This window comes from Myodes glareolus, chromosome 20 (assembly GCF_982192425.1).
Source record: "Myodes glareolus chromosome 20, mMyoGla1.1, whole genome shotgun sequence".
Lineage (NCBI taxonomy): Eukaryota > Metazoa > Chordata > Mammalia > Rodentia > Cricetidae > Myodes > Myodes glareolus.
The window spans coordinates 26,491,376-26,506,634 of NC_142045.1; the positions used below are offsets into that span (position 1 = coordinate 26,491,376).

General features: G+C 47.2%; 1 protein-coding gene and 1 long non-coding RNA gene across 9 annotated transcripts in view; one reads left to right on the forward strand and one right to left on the reverse strand.

The window, feature by feature from the left end:
• Nucleotides 1–3,283, reverse strand: part of Med12l (mediator complex subunit 12L) — a 316,360-nt gene extending 313,077 nt beyond the window's left edge. For 4 of the 8 annotated variants that reach the window (XM_087899492.1, XM_085676475.2, XM_085676476.2 and 1 more), the window contains exons 1-2: nt 3,085–3,283; nt 2,046–2,266 (exon numbers count right to left, since the gene is read on the reverse strand). In XM_087899492.1, the coding sequence (XP_087755618.1) occupies nt 2,046–2,144 (99 nt within the window). In that variant the 5' untranslated portion in view covers nt 2,145–2,266; nt 3,085–3,283. Of the gene's footprint in view, nt 1–2,045; nt 2,285–3,084 lie in introns of those variants that run through there. The other 4 variants (XM_085676479.2, XM_087899493.1, XM_087899494.1 and 1 more) reach the window with 2 other exon arrangements.
• Nucleotides 3,284–12,149: 8,866 nt separating this feature from the next.
• LOC146891883 (uncharacterized) lies at nt 12,150–13,210 on the forward strand. The gene is made up of 2 exons (XR_015735757.1): nt 12,150–12,526; nt 12,787–13,210. It is a non-coding gene; the product is annotated as an uncharacterized LOC146891883 (long non-coding RNA).
• Nucleotides 13,211–15,259: the final 2,049 nt, after the last annotated feature.

Consider the following 15,259-nt stretch of genomic DNA (forward strand, 5'->3'; position numbering starts at 1 on the left):
AAGCACCTGTTCCGTACTGTACCCAAATTTGACTACAGCCACATATAACTCTCTCCTCAAGAGAGATAGAATATCGGTCGCCTGGGGGGAACGTGGATCCTAGAAGGGCAACCCTCGGCGTTTGCCCTGAGCGCAGTCCTGATTTGGATGAGCACTGCACTGGTAATCCCATCACCTTATCTTCTCAAACCGAAGTATAAAAAGCCCCCTCTGGGGGGCTGGAGAAATGGCTCAGCAGTTAAGAGCACTGACTGCTCTTCCAGAGGACCTGGGTTCAATTCCCCAGCACCCACATGGCAGCTCACAACTGTCTGAAAATCCAGTTCCAGAGGATCTGACACCTTCACACCAATGTACATAAAATAAAGATAAATAAATCATAAAAAAAAAATTTAAAGAAAAAAAGAAAAAAAGCCCCCTCTGAAAGCCACTCCTTCCAATTTTAGATTCCTAGAAAATGACCCAATATCCAAAATTATTCTTTCCAGGATCCAAATCCTGACACGGCTGTCATACTTAAAAATAAATGCTGAACAAGTACACATGATAATCCAAGTCACCAACCCAAAGCTAGGGAGCTGCCTTCGGGTCATTCTCCAGAGAGATGAAGCGAGACGTTAATTACAAGATGAGAAAAGTCAACTAAATGACCGTCCCTATCCCTACCAAAACTTTACAAATGTTCTGCCACTAATGTTTAAGTCAACTTTCTTTATGCCTGGGCCTTAGTCTCTATTCTTAGCAGTTGGGTAAGGACACAGAGAAGTCTACAAACCGTCACCGAACTCTGTGGTGGAGGGCCACCTGTAAACTTCCCAGCCATCTTCGATCTGAACCACTCCCCTGAAGCTCAAATTTAATGTGATACGTCTTAAAGGAACTGATACGATGGTTTTTCAGGCACACTACTGGCCAGCCTGGGTTGAGCTGGGTTGAGTCTGGGTTCTACTAATGGAATAGATACATTTATCAAAACAGAAGTCTTAAAGAACTCTTATTTGCAAAGTCCTCAAGTGAAACCACTGGATAGGCAAACTTCGAATGGAGAGCTTCCAGAGTCACAGAAGGGATACATGGTCGCTTCACGTTCAGCTACAGAAGAGAGAAGATGGGAGGACTGTAGCTGGCCAAGTCTAAAAGAACAGCTGCGGGGCAGGTGAACCACAACAAGAAAAGATAGGCAAGTCTCTCTCGGCAAAATGGATAGCCCAGGGTGATCATTATTACAACCGGGGAGCTGTTACATAACTACTTAACTCCTGACACACACCTACATGGCTTACGCTAGCCACTGAAGCCACTGTACGTGCTGCAACTGCCAAGGTTTCTCCAATCAATTTCATTCAAAGAAATAAGTAATCCTGGAAGCTATTCCTTCCGAAGGTAACTTGCCTGCTTTTACACATACAAAACAGCCTCCGGGAAAGCCAACTGCCTTTCTAGAGACAAAATTCAGTGTTTCTCCTTAATATTGTTTTCTTACGGTTTTTTTTTCTTTAAGAGAGAGAGATACAGAGTTACAGTCACAGAAGCAAATATATGATCACCTTGCTAAAAAACGACTTCCATTCCAAACTGGAGGATGTGAAAAGGGTCCCTCCCCCATCCCTGCCTGTACCGCTGGCGCAAATCCCAAGACCTCAGTGTCCGATGTACTGCATTCCAACATTTGTCAAAAAGTTTACGAGGATTTATCGAAGCGACCGAGAAAAACAAATAAATAAATAAAACTGGCAGAAACGGAGGAAAGCGAGCAGGAGGATTCAAGCAAGGAAGAAGCGGTAAAGCGCCCGGCGGCTCGGTGCAAGGCCCGACAACCAGGAAGCGACCCAGCCCCCGCAGAGCGACCGCCCAGCGGAGCGCGGGGGGTTGGCAGGCTCCAGGTCTCGGTGGCCCAGGGTCCCTGATACCCCAGCCCGGGCCCCGCCTCCGATCCCCTCCCCAACCCTTCCCCCGCAGCGCCGTGGACGCCCGCCGGGGCCAGCTTGGCCCCGGGTCAGCCCTGCGGAGCGCGGCACAACCGCGGAAGCCGCCGGCGCCCTTACCTCCTTCTGCTTGGGGTCCTGCGGGTAGACATCGGGCGGCCCGAGCCGCGGGCGCTTCAGTGGTCTCTGTTCATAACTGAGAAGCCCGAAGGCGGCCATGATCTCTCATGTTAACCGGCGAAATGAATGAGAGTTGGAGCTGGAGCAGCCGCCTCTGAGCACCAGGGAGCAGCACTTTGCAGACAGACTCGCTCGCCCCTCCACTCTCGCTCGCCGTGGCGCTGCAGGCAGGAGAAAGCAGGTTGGAGACCGCCGCTGCCGGCGCGCAGACGCGCTCAGGGGGGCCGCCTCCGTGGGCACCCCGCTGCGCCGAGCCCCGGGACGCCAGCTTCACGGGCGGCGGCGGGGCTGGAGGTCGGCCAGGGTCCGCCGCGGCGCCGGCCTCCCGCCACCCCCACCCGGTCCCCAAGGGGGAGGGGGGCGGGGAGGAGCAGCTGATGGGAACGTGTGACTTTCTTCACCAATGAACCCAAACCCACCCCGGGGGCACGGGCTGGGGTGGGGGAGGGGCGCAAAGGGGGGAAAAAACTTTTTCTTGGCGCCTAGGCGGGAGGCTAGGTGTTGCCGGGAGCTCGGCGTCCTCGGGCCCGCGAGGCGCTACGCAGCGGCCCGCACCCACTTCCTGGCTCGCTGTGCCCCGCGCCCGCCGCCTTGCACCCGGAGGACCTGATGCCCGAGCACGGAGCTGAGGGAGCAAGGCCGCGAGGGGCGAGGATGCGGACGCCGCCGAGCGAGGCCGGTGTCCCCCCTCCACACACACACCGGCTCAGCTGGCGCAGAGGCTAAACGGGTCCCCTCGGCGGCGCCCGGGCGCTTTGCTAGCTGCCGGCTGCAGGCGGCCGCGGCGGCTGGAGGGGGCCGCGCTCACTGTGGCGCGGGGCCGACTTAACCCTTTCCTTGGCCTCCTGGGGCTGGGGAGGGAGGGGGGTGAGGAGCGATGGCCGCGAGCACCGACGGACACATCGGGCGCGCAGGCGGCACGGCACCCCGGATCGCCCCTGGCTGCCGCGCGCCCCGCTCCCCACCCCCAACAGTTTACCTGTTGGTCCCCCAGCTAGCCGCTAGGCAGGGGCGGGCAACCGGGACGCTCTGGCGGTGGCCGCAGCCTCCATCGCTCAGGTAGGGGAAGGGAATTGGATTTGACGTTGCGAGGTGTGTGTGTCGCCAGACTGCGGACGCCGCCGCGAAGTTTGCGGCTGCCTGGGGGCGTCGCTCGCCGCCGCCGCCGCCGGCGTTCTCGCCCCCACGGCCCGGGAGCGCGAGCTCCCGAGTTGGCGGACGGCGGCGCGGCGGCCGCACTGAGCATGCCCAGCTTGGCGACCGGACCGCGGAGGAGTTGACTGCGAGCGCCTCGAGCGCTCCCATCCGCCTCTCCGGGTTTTCGCAGCCGCAGAGCGCGCAGTCCGCGGGCCCCGCGCCCCAGCCAGCAGCAGGGTTAACCCAGCTATGGAACCAGCACCAGGAGGGACCCCCTGGCCCTCGGGCTGCGCCCTCTGCCTCGACCCCATTCTGCGGTTGCCATCCCAGCAGCCTGGGCGAAACCTCACCTGCTGGCGGCACAGGGATGGGTGCCGAGGGGAGGGGGCGATCCTTTCCGGGGAACGGTCAACCCACCTGCCTGCGCCCCTCCGTTGCTCCAGGTGGATACCCAGATGCTGGGCCACTAGCCTTGAGCATCTAGACCTAGCCTAGGAGGCGGGCCCAGTGTGTCCTGAGGGACCCTGCAGGAGGCGCGTCCAGGAGGACGCGCCAGCACTTGGCCAAGAATGATGGCTGCCATTTATGGAGTCTTCCTTTGGTGGTATGATCTTGAGTGTCCGAATTTGCTTCTGACAACAAACCCTCCAAGGTTTTATTTGCACTCTCGTTATGAATGAGGAAATTGTATCAGCTCCGAGAGGTTAGGTGACTTGTTCAAAGCTGCAAAAGCTAGTCGGAATTTGAACCTGCCACTGCCAGAGCTCAGCTTTCTGACCTACCTCCCCTGCTTTGATTTGGAAGGGCCGGTGCTCGATCTGCCCTTGGCCTGATTGTGTCACGTCCCCCAAACCTTGAGGAATGTCTTGGATTCCTGTTCCCAGCTCTGAAAGGATATGCAAGAAATAACCTGCAGCCTTTGTATAGCACCTGGTGCACGCTGGCGACATATTAATGTCACTAAAGTGACATACTCACTTTACTGGATTTAAAGCATCCAAGAGAAGGAAGAGGCAAGTGGATACGGCGATGGCATTATAGTAGACTAGTTCTTCACTGCTCACTCCGAACGTCACGAGTACCTTCTACCCAGCCTGAAACCTAAGTGGGGCTGTATGTAGCTGAATTCACTACTCAGTCTGAGCTAGGCCTTCTGTGAAATACTTCCCTTCTACCGAGAGATGCTTCCTGCCTACCTCTCACCTTGCCGTGACCATATCTCTCCTAATACCCTATATATAATAATACCATGGTGTAGCTTCCCTTGCGTTGTAGGCATCTATCAAATCCAACTTCTTTGCTTGGAAGAAAAGATAGTTTTTATTCATATCTAATCTTATCAAAAAAAATCGGACATGTCAAAAAGCGAAGAAAGAATATAATAAATGCCCGAGTATTTGTCAGCCTTGACAATGTCTCGCCATTTTGATTTCACCTGTTTTTCCCATTCCCAATGGACTGGTGTACACACCGATGTAGTCATAATTCTTTGATTTTTATAAGAGGTACACAACATTGCACTTGACACATCTCCAAAAAATGTTGCACTGTGGGATGGATGGCCGGTGGTTGAACGTGTAAGTGTGTGGGCTTAGGAGTTCATCACAAGTAGTATTTCACAAGCAGTGTACCATACAACTCAGTCTGATGTCCCTAGTTTCGGTGAGAGACGTGTCCAAGATTTTTGTCATGGGATGACTGTCACAATCAGGGTCCTATTGCTGTGAAGAGAGGCAACTCTTACAAATGAAATTGTTGAATTGGGACTTCCTTCCCCATTCAGACATATAATCTATCACTGTCATGACAGGAAGCCTGGTGGCACACAACAGACATGGTGCTGGAGAGGTAGCTGAGAAGACCACACCCTGAGCAGTAGACAGACGGAAGAGACACTGGCCCTGGCTGGAGAATTTGAAACCCCAAAGCCCACCCTCAGTGGCACCCTTCCTCCAGCCAGGCCCCACCTACCCCAACAAGGCCACATCTAATGAACAGCATTCAAATATTTGAGGCAGTGGAGGTCATTCATAGTCAAGCTGGCACAATGGCCTAGAATAACTCCAAATCAAACATTTTTGCTTGTTTTGGAGGATTTGGGGGGGGGGTTATGATTTTTTAAAAAGCTTATGGTAATGGTAGTGCCTTGATTTGATTAGATTTTGTTTTCGGTTTTCATTTTGATTTGATTTCAAGCCACAGATCTTTCTTCTTTGCAAAGATGAAATTTCCAAGCCGTCCTCTTCAGACATATACCTGCTGCCAGTTGTTAAGAGCCGCGGCTTATATGAAGCCTACTCTAAACTAAGGCTCGCTGTAATCCTTTGTCATTTCCAGTGCCCAGAGCACTTATTTTTTATTCTTTTTTCAATACCTCATTACTTATTGATATCTGTTCAAATATATGACCCAAGATTGTCTTATTCTCCTCTCCTTTCCTTACTCTTCTGTCCTTCCACTGCAGAATTAGTCTTAAAGCTACAATGCAGGCTTAACCTGCTGATCTTATCCTGAAAGCCATTGTGTTATTTGCTGTGCTTTACGCTTCCCCATGGTGCTTGCTAAAGTAGCAGCTAAGTACAAATTCCTATTGAGGTTTCCCATGCGTAGACCAGGCTGGCCTTGAATTCACAGATCTCTGCCTGCCTCCACCTCCCAAGTGTTGGGATGAGAGCTGTATACCATCACACCTGGCTTGATACTGTTCTTAAAGTGTGTCTAATAGTTACCTAGCTAAGGGATTCCTCTAAGACTGGCCCCTCCTCCAAAGGTTCTCAGCCTGTCGGAAAGGATGAAGTGAGGGACTGTGGATATTTTAAATGGCTGTAGAGGAAAAGTAATGGAACGTGGCTAGGGGAAGATGAACTACAAAACAAAACTACAAAAAAAAATATTAGGGAGCTGTGACACCCAAGCTAGCTCTCCAGTACACCTTCAGAGACTTGATAGATATTTAAAAAGTGGTCCTGTTCTTGTGTCACATCCAAGGGCTCCTCAAACAACCTTCAGCACCAAGAAGCCCCCCTAACTGCTTATAGCTGCTTCCACTTTTCTCTGTAGGCTTTGGCTATTCGTCTTCAGCAAGTCATACCTCACTGTTAGCATCAAGTTTGCTCTCTTGGGCAAAGTTCCTTCAATATATCCCAAAGCTGGCTTCCTAGTCCTTCATTTGGTCAGCAGGTAATGTGTAGGACTCCTTTGCCGGTGTATACACTAGACAGACATTTCCTCACCAATATCCTCTCCTTGCCAACCATGGGTATATTGTGCAAGCCGCAATCCACCTTAAAAGTTCTCCAGGTTCGCACAAGCTACAAAGGGCAAATGGCGAAGGTGGTCTGCGGTCCTCTGCAAGTTCTTCTCGTGAACGTGTAGGATAACAACATTTTCAGAGCATATCTCAACAATGAGAATGAAAAATGGCTAGTTACAGAGCAGATTCCTCATGAGCCCTGTCCTACCCTTCCTGCTGGACAGCTGCTGGTCCCAAGCGATCAAAGGGGGGCAAGCCGTAAGTAGAGTTAGACCTGCCCCCCCACCTGTGCTTGTGATCACTGTCAATGCACTAGATGCAATAATTAATCGTTACATTGCACATGTAATCATGGGCATCAGAAGACAGTTGTGGCGTAAGAAGCTCCTAGCATTTTGCTGTGCCACAACAGTACGCCTTCACTCAAGCGGAAAGAAACAGTTCTCAGTGCTGCGGTGCCTGGAGGTGCAGTAATTAAAGCTGCTGGGTGTTCTCGTGGGATTGATGCTTGTCCAGGTGTATGTATCTCTGTGTTTTGGTCCCAGTTTATCTGCAGGCAATCTTGCTTTGCTTTCCGTTCTTCTTATGCCCCCAGTATGTTTAAATGTGTTTGTGTTGTGCCTGCCTCTGAATCAAAAAATAAAGTTCCATGCTTTCCTTGGGTCAAAAGCATCAAACAACGGACAGAAAAACAACTCGGGGGGCTGGAGAGATGGCTCAGTGATTAAGAGTGTGCGCTGCTCCCTATTTGTATCCTCACCTTCCGCAGTCCACTTGCAAAATGTATTCTATTTCCCCTTCCCAGGGAGATACAGGTGCCCCCAACACACACTAGGAGGCCTCCTTGTTACCTCGCCTCTCTGAGTCTGTATTGTAGCATGATTATCCTTTACTTTACAGCCAACATCCACTTGTGAGTATGTGCCATATTTATCTTTCTTGGTCTGGACCACCTCACTTAGGATGTTTTTTTCTACTTCCATCTTTTTGCTTGCAAATGTCATGATGTCGTTTTTTTTTAACAGTTGAGTAATACTCCATTGTATAAATTGCTATATTTTCTTTGTCCATTCTTGTATTGAGGTACACCTAGGTGGTTTTCAGTTTCTGGCTATTGTGAATAAAACTGCTATGAACATAACTGAGCGAGTGTCCTTGGTAGGATCGAGTCTTTATACCCCAAGAGAGGTATAGCTGGGTCTTGAGGTAGATGGACTCCCAATTTTCTGTGAAACTGCCATATTGATTTCCATAGTGACTGAAAAAGTTTTCACACCCACCAACAATGAAAGAGTGTCCCCCTTGCTCCAGCAAAAGCTGTCACTTGTGTTTTTGATCTTAGCCGTTCAGACAGGTGTAAGATGGAAGGAATCTTAAAGTAATTTTGATTGGCATTTCCCTGGTGATTAAGGATGTTGAACATTTCTTTAAGTGTTTCTCAGCCATTTGAGTTTCCTCTGTTGAGAATTCTCTGTTTAGATCAGTACCCTATTTTTAATTGGACTATTGGGTTCATTGATGTCTAGTTTCTTGAGTTCTTCTACATTTTGGATATTAGCCTTCTGCCAGATGGTAGAAATCTTTTCCCATTCTGTAAGTTGACTTTTTGTCCTATTGATGGTGTCCTTTGCTTTTAAAGCTGAAGCTGTTCAGTTTCGTGAGGGCCCATTTATTAACTGTTGGTCTTAGTGCCTGTGCTACGCGTGTTCTGTTCAGGAAGCAGTCTCCTGTGCCAGTGAGTTCAAAACTATCCCCCGCTTCTCTTCTACCAGGTTCAGTGTATCTGGTTTTATGTTGAGATCCTTGATACTCTTGACCTGGAGTTTTATGTGCCGTGATAAATATGGCACTATTTGCATTCTTCTACTGGATGTCGGCACCAGTTAGATCAGCACCGCTTGTTGAAGATCCTTTTTTGTTCCATTGTATATTTGTGGCTTCTTCATTAAAAATCAGCGTCCATAAGTGTGTGGATTTGCATATGGGTCTTTGATTCAGTTCCATTGATCAACATGTCTGTGTTTATGCCAATACCATATTTTATTACTATTGCTCTTGTTGTACAGCTTGAAGTCAGAGATGGTGATGCCTCTGGAAGTTTAAAGGCTTGTTTTAGCTTTCTTGGGTTTTTTGTTTGTTTGTTTGCTTTTCCATATAAGGTTAAGTATTGTTCTTTCAAGGTCTATAAAGAATTGTGCTGGAATTTTGATGAGGACTGCATTGAATCTTTCAATTGGTTTTGGTAAGATGACCATTTCTACTATGTTAATCCATCTGGTCCATGAGTATGGGAGATGTTTTCAGGATGAAGAGAGAGATGTCCTAAATTGGGGGGGGGGCATTTGGGAATCAGTGTGGAACCCTAGTGCAGTGGGCACTCCCTGGAATGTGTGGGAGTGACCATAGCCGAGATGTAGAATAAGGAACCTGAACTGGCCATATTCTGTAACTAGTCAAGGCCAGTGGTGGGACTGGGACATCAACCCAGCCACAAAGCCTTTGACCTACCATCTGCCCTGCCTGCAAGACGTGCTGAGGTAGTGGTGACACAGAACTTGAAGGAGTGGTCCAGCTTGAGGCCCATGCCAGGAGAGAGAACCCGTACCTGGCACAGCCTGGATAGCCAGGAACCAGAGGATGGTTAGCTAGGAGACCTAGGAGAGAACCAAACATGACTGGCCACGAAATGATTCCTGATATTCGTCTACTGTCCTCCTGTCATTGCCCAGCCCAGTCATCATCAGAGAGGCTTCATCCAGCGGCCGATGGGAGCAGATGCAGAGATCCACAGCCAAACATGGGGTGGAGTTCACTGAACTTCTCAGAAGGTTGTAGGAACCAAAGGGGTTGAGGATACCAGGAGAACATGGCCCACAGAATCCAATTAAGCAGGACTCATAAGGGGCTCACAGAGCCCGAAGTGACAATCACAAAGCCTGTGTGGTTCTGTGCTAGGTCCTCTGGATATATGTCATGGTTGTTTAGCTTAGGGTTTTGTGTGTGTGTTTGTGTGTGTGTGTGTGTGTGTGTGTGTGTGTGTGTGTGTTACTTCTAACTGGTGGTGAGAACTGTGTCTCTGACTCTTTTTCCTGCTCTTGGGACCTTTTTCCTCCTACTGGGCTGCCTCGTCCATCCTTGATGTGAGGGTTTGTGCCTAGTCGTGTTGTATCTTGTTACACCATGTTAGGTTGACATCCCTGGGAGGCCTGATCTTTTCTAAAGGGAAACAGAGGAGATGTAGAGTTGAGGAAGGAGTTGAGGGAGGGTAAACTACCATTGGGATGTAATGTTTGAAAGAAGAAAAATAAAATAAAACAAAACATGTGCTGTACTTACAGAGTACCAGCAAGCATGTCTGGCAGCTCACAACTGCCTGTAACTCAAGCTCCAGAGAGGTGCGACACCTCTGGCCTCCTCTAGCACCTGCATGCACATGGACACACACACACACACACACACACACACACACACACACACACACACGTACATGAATAAAAACAAATGTATATTTTAAATCAACACAGAAGTACTGGAGTTGTAAGGTACTTGCCTAGCATGTTAAAAGCCTTTGCTTTTGGGTTGACTTGATCCACATAATGGGAAAATAAGACAAATAAATTTTTAAAAATGTGAGCTGGCTTTAGCAACACATGTATTAAAATCAGAACGGCACAGAGAAAGTTGTAAAAATTTTAACAAAGGTATTAATTTTTAAATGTTTCATCCAAATTAGGTTTTTAATAATCTTGGTGCCTATAAACATGAAAAAAATATCACTAATAAGACTCAAGCAAAAAAGACTGGTAGAATTCTATGCATAGTTTCAATTTTTCTTGTAATGATATTAAAAAATAAAATGGGTGAAATCAATTCAATAGTATAGTTGCTTAGCCCAGTGTCGCCCATGTTGTTACTTCACCATATGAGCCATATAAAAAAATGTATAGGGCTGGAATAATGGCTCAGCTAGTAAAGGTTGACTACCAAACCTAACTTTATGAGTTTAGTTCTCAAGACCTACATGGCAGAAGGAGAGAACCATCTCCTGCAAGATGTCCTCTGGCCTATGTCCACCCACCAAGGCATTCAAAGTTCAAGATCGGGCATGTGCATGCCCGGGCAAACGCGCGCGCGCGCACACGCGCGCGCACACACACACACACACACACACACACACACACACAAATAATAACAAATGTAGTGTTTTATTGAGTTAGGTACTTTGCATTTTGTTTTAGGTAAAATCTTGTATGCCTTTTATACTAACAACATATCTCATTTTCAGAATACTACACCCAAAAGGATGTTTCTGTGCTAATGAATCTAAATCTGTAGCATACAGGATATTTTCCTTTCTTTTTTCTTTATGAGACAAGGTTTCAATACAGGACGATGACAACCTCCAACATCTAACCCTTCTGCCTTTACTTCCTAAGAGCTGGGATTGCAGATGTGTGCCACTATTGATGAAGTGCTGGCGATCGAACCCAAAGATCCATGCATGCTGAGCAAGTGCTGTTTCAAGCTACACCCCGAAGCCCACATACGGGATCTCAGAAAGATCCTGAAGAAACAGGTAGGTTGCCAAATGAAGAGAACCGGGAGAAAGGTGAAGAAGTAAAGAAGAAACAACCAGAACACCTGAAACATCCCTTTTGGGTGTGGCGGTCTGAAAAAGAGGTATGTTGTTAGTCAGTTGGTTGCTACACAAATGGAAGCTCCACAGGGGCAAGATAAAGCTGGGGCCTTGAACTTGGAGCATGAGAAAGGGGTTATAAAATAGGAAATGAACAAATGACAAAGACTAAAAATTGCACCGTATTCCCTAGAAAAATAAAGTCTGTTGCCAAAACAAAGCTGACTGGTTAGTTTTTGAAGGGGGTGGGCACAGAAACTTAGAGCAGGGGTGAGCAAGGTCACACGTTCTGCTTTTCAGCACCAGAATCTTAATGTGTCAGGTAACCCCGAGCTGTCCCTGCTGTAAATCAGACAAATCCTAAGATACTCAGGAGTCCAATAGGAACCCCAAACGATGATTTATTGATGAACTGGGGTACACATTTCCAGATATTTACACCCACTTTTCTAATCATTTCTTTACTAATCTTAAAGTTCCTTGTAAAACTCGATGAGCACATCAAAGTGGGTAAGTATAAAATCAAAATGGAAATGGGGCTCTCCTAGGAGCGAGCAATCAGACTGGTCCACTGTAGAGCTATGTCCCTTTGTGACAGGCCTGGGACACAGGCCATGTGGTCCTTTGGTCCCATCAGCAATATACTGACAGTTACCGCCTAATGACTTTATTATTCATTTCATACCAGAGGTTCCTGGGGGTTCACAGACATGTTTTGGGTTTGGGGGGGGGTTGTTTTGTTTGATCTCCCCATTTATCTCAGCCTGACCTTGAACTCATGACCCTCCTGCCTCAGCCTTACAAGTACTAGAATTACAGGAACATGCCACCACATCTGGCCCACAAAAAAAAAAAAAATGTTCTTGCTCAATTGTTTTGAGCTTGCAGTCGTTTCTGTTGACACCAGGTCCACTTTCACCAGAGACGATGTTGATAAAATTCTTTCCTTGAAAGAGAGGTGAATGACACCTACCCATTCTCTTAGAGTCCCAAAACCACACTGGGGTATGATTCCACTGGCGCTCCATCTGTGGAAGAAATGAGTTCACTGGACTTACTTACCCAACAGTGGGTAAGAGGTCAAGGACAGAAGTATGAGTGACTTTAGGTCAACCGCACTAGGAGATCGGCACCCAGTGTGGATGATGGCCCCACCCCCACTCCCAACCCATGTGCACTAAATTGGAGTTCTCCTTTCTCTAGTCCTTCTAGGACTCTATACTCTAGCTCCTCCATGAGACCATGTGCATGCAACTGATCAAGAGGAGAGTCATCAATGGTCAACACGCCCAGGTGTGGTGACCTGCGAGCAGCCACAGCTGGACTTCGGGAGGTAGTGGTAGTTTGGCTTGGGGTCAAGTCCTATACAACAGACCCAGTCTGCAGAACTGAGGGGTCCTGCTACTTTACACCAATGACCAACAGACCCAGTCTGCAGAACTGAGAGGTCCTGCTACTTTACACCAATGACCAACAGACCCAGTCTGCAGAACTGAGAGGTCCTGCTACTTTACACCAATGACCAACAGACCCAGTCTGCAGAACTGAGATGTCCTGCTACTTTACACCAATGACCAACAGACCCAGTCTGCAGAACTGAGAGGTCCTGCTACTTTACACCAATGACCAACAGACCCAGTCTGCAGAACTGAGAGGTCCTGCTACTTTACACCAATGACCAGCTGCCCTCAGGTTGGCTGTCATACCTGATTTCTTGGTGCTTGTGAGGGAGAGTCCAGCTATGTGAAGACCTCTAGAACCTATGCTGGTTTCCAGCTCTCATGCTGAAGAGAATTTTAGCTGCAGAATGAGTGATACACTTTTTGCATTTTGATTGTTAACGGGTCAAGAATCCAGTCATTATCATCTGTCAGTTATGAATTATGACCTGTAGGATGGGTTATTTATGATAGAAGATATTTGTAAAATGATCAACTATGAAGTTCTTCATAACAAGGTTATTTCCTTTCCAAGTTCTAAAGAATCTGTTTATAATTACTTATATATTCATATAGTCATACAAAGCAAGAAAACATGAAAAAATGTATTGAAAAGTATATAAAATTTTGTTTTTACATTTTTGTAAGCAGAGGCTGCTTGTTCATTTCCCTGCCGCCCAAACCCGAAATAATCACACAGAAACTATATTAATTGCAATACTGTTTGACTAGTAGCTTAAGCATATTTCTAGCTAGCTCTTATATCTTAAATTAACTCATTTCTATTATTCTATATTTTACCACGAGGTTCCTGGTTTACCAGTAAGATTTCAACTGTTGGCTTGCATCTTTCTCCTCCGTAGCTACATGGCATCTCACCAACTCCACCTACTCTCTCTCTCTCGAGGGAGGGGGAGAGAGAGAGAGAGGAAAGAGAGAGAGAGAGAGAATCTTTTCCAGCCTGGCTATATTCTGTTACACCATTGGCCAAAAAGTAGCTTCTTTATTAACCAATGGTATTCACAGCATACAGAGGGGAATCCCACATCACATTTAGGTTGAAATGATTTAACATAGCAAAATTTTATGTAAGAATAACCCCCCCACCTACTAGATATATCAAAGTCTTGCTATCGACCATTTGCTACATCTAAAGCTTACATTCTAAGCAATAAAACTAAATGCTTGCTAAGTCTTTGGTCTCAGTTCATATGAGGAATAGGAGTACACAAATAAATCATACAGATTTATATTATAGTATTTTCAAATTTGCGTGTATATATGTGACATATGTGCACTTCTATGTCCCAGTGCTTTTGGAGGTCAACGGGGATGTCACCTGTCTTCCTCTATCACACTCTACCTTATTCTCTGAGCCCGCACATCTGATTAAGCCTGGAGGTAGGCTGATGGTCAGCAAATCCCAGCCATCTTCGTCTCTAGTGCACACAGTGCTATGATTATAATCCTGCATGCAGCCATGCTGGGCCTTTTTCATTAGTGCCACAGATATGAACTCAGATGGTCATGGCTTGCAAAGCAAGCATTTTCACCCACAGAACCACCTCTTTACCCCCTCATTAGTATTATTTCTAAACTGTTGCCCAACAGTCTCCCCTCTGTTCCTTTTCTCTGGGTTATTAAAACAAGCAGTAACATTTATCTTTGTTTCTTCCATTCAAACCGCAGCAGATTTATTAATGCCCATCCAAAATGGCCAGCATTAAAACGGAAGGAAATCATATTTACTACTGACTCTACAAATAAGGAAATAGGCCTTGGCTAATCTACAATTGGCTGTAGATAGCTTGATAAAACTGGTAGTTCAGACTTCTCTGTTTTCCCCCAGTGTTCTTGAACTTGGTCCTCAGCTCTCCTTGCTCTCTGCCCCCATCCTTCCTTAGACATGCACCACTTACCCACACTCCAGTGTGTCTCTAGCCCTTTTACTGTTGTCCAGAGATTCCCCAATCTCTGCCTGCTTGAGATACCCCAACTCAAACTTGACGTCTTTATTACTGCCCTCCTGAGGTAATAGGCTGGCCCTATCACCTCTCAATCCACAGTAGCAGGTAACTGAGGTCCCAGGGTTTAGGGAGAAACAGAAAGTCCCGTTGGCTGCAGATATGAAAAGTGGAGTTGTAAATTGAGTATATTAAAAAAAAAATGTGTCTCCAAGAAAATACTACAAATCTAGATAGGAAATGTGTCAATCAAGAATTCAAACTATTTAATTCTCTTCTTCTGTTTGAGCTACTATAACAAAGCAGCACAGACTGAGTGGGTTAAATAACAGAAATGTATTTCTCAGAGTCCTGGAGTCTGGGGAATCTAAAATGAAGGTGCCAGTGTGCTCTGCTCCCAGCAAAGCCTGTCTACTTGGTCATGAGATGGACCCCAGCTTGACAAGGAAGTGATCATTTTTCTAGTGTCATCCTTAGACATTAATCCTGTTCGTGAGGGTGCCACCTTCGTGACCTAATTTCCTAACAATCTCGCCTCCAGACACTACCACTTGGGGATTTAACGCATGAGCATGAACTGGGGGGTAGGGGAGTATGTTCAGTTCTTTTTAGTGTTTATGCATGCCAGAGCAACCAGCAGGCAGGCACATCCCAGGATTTCACTGTAGACTCACCTCTTAGCTCTATCCACACGCAAGGCCTATAGTTACTTCTCCCCCAAGTTT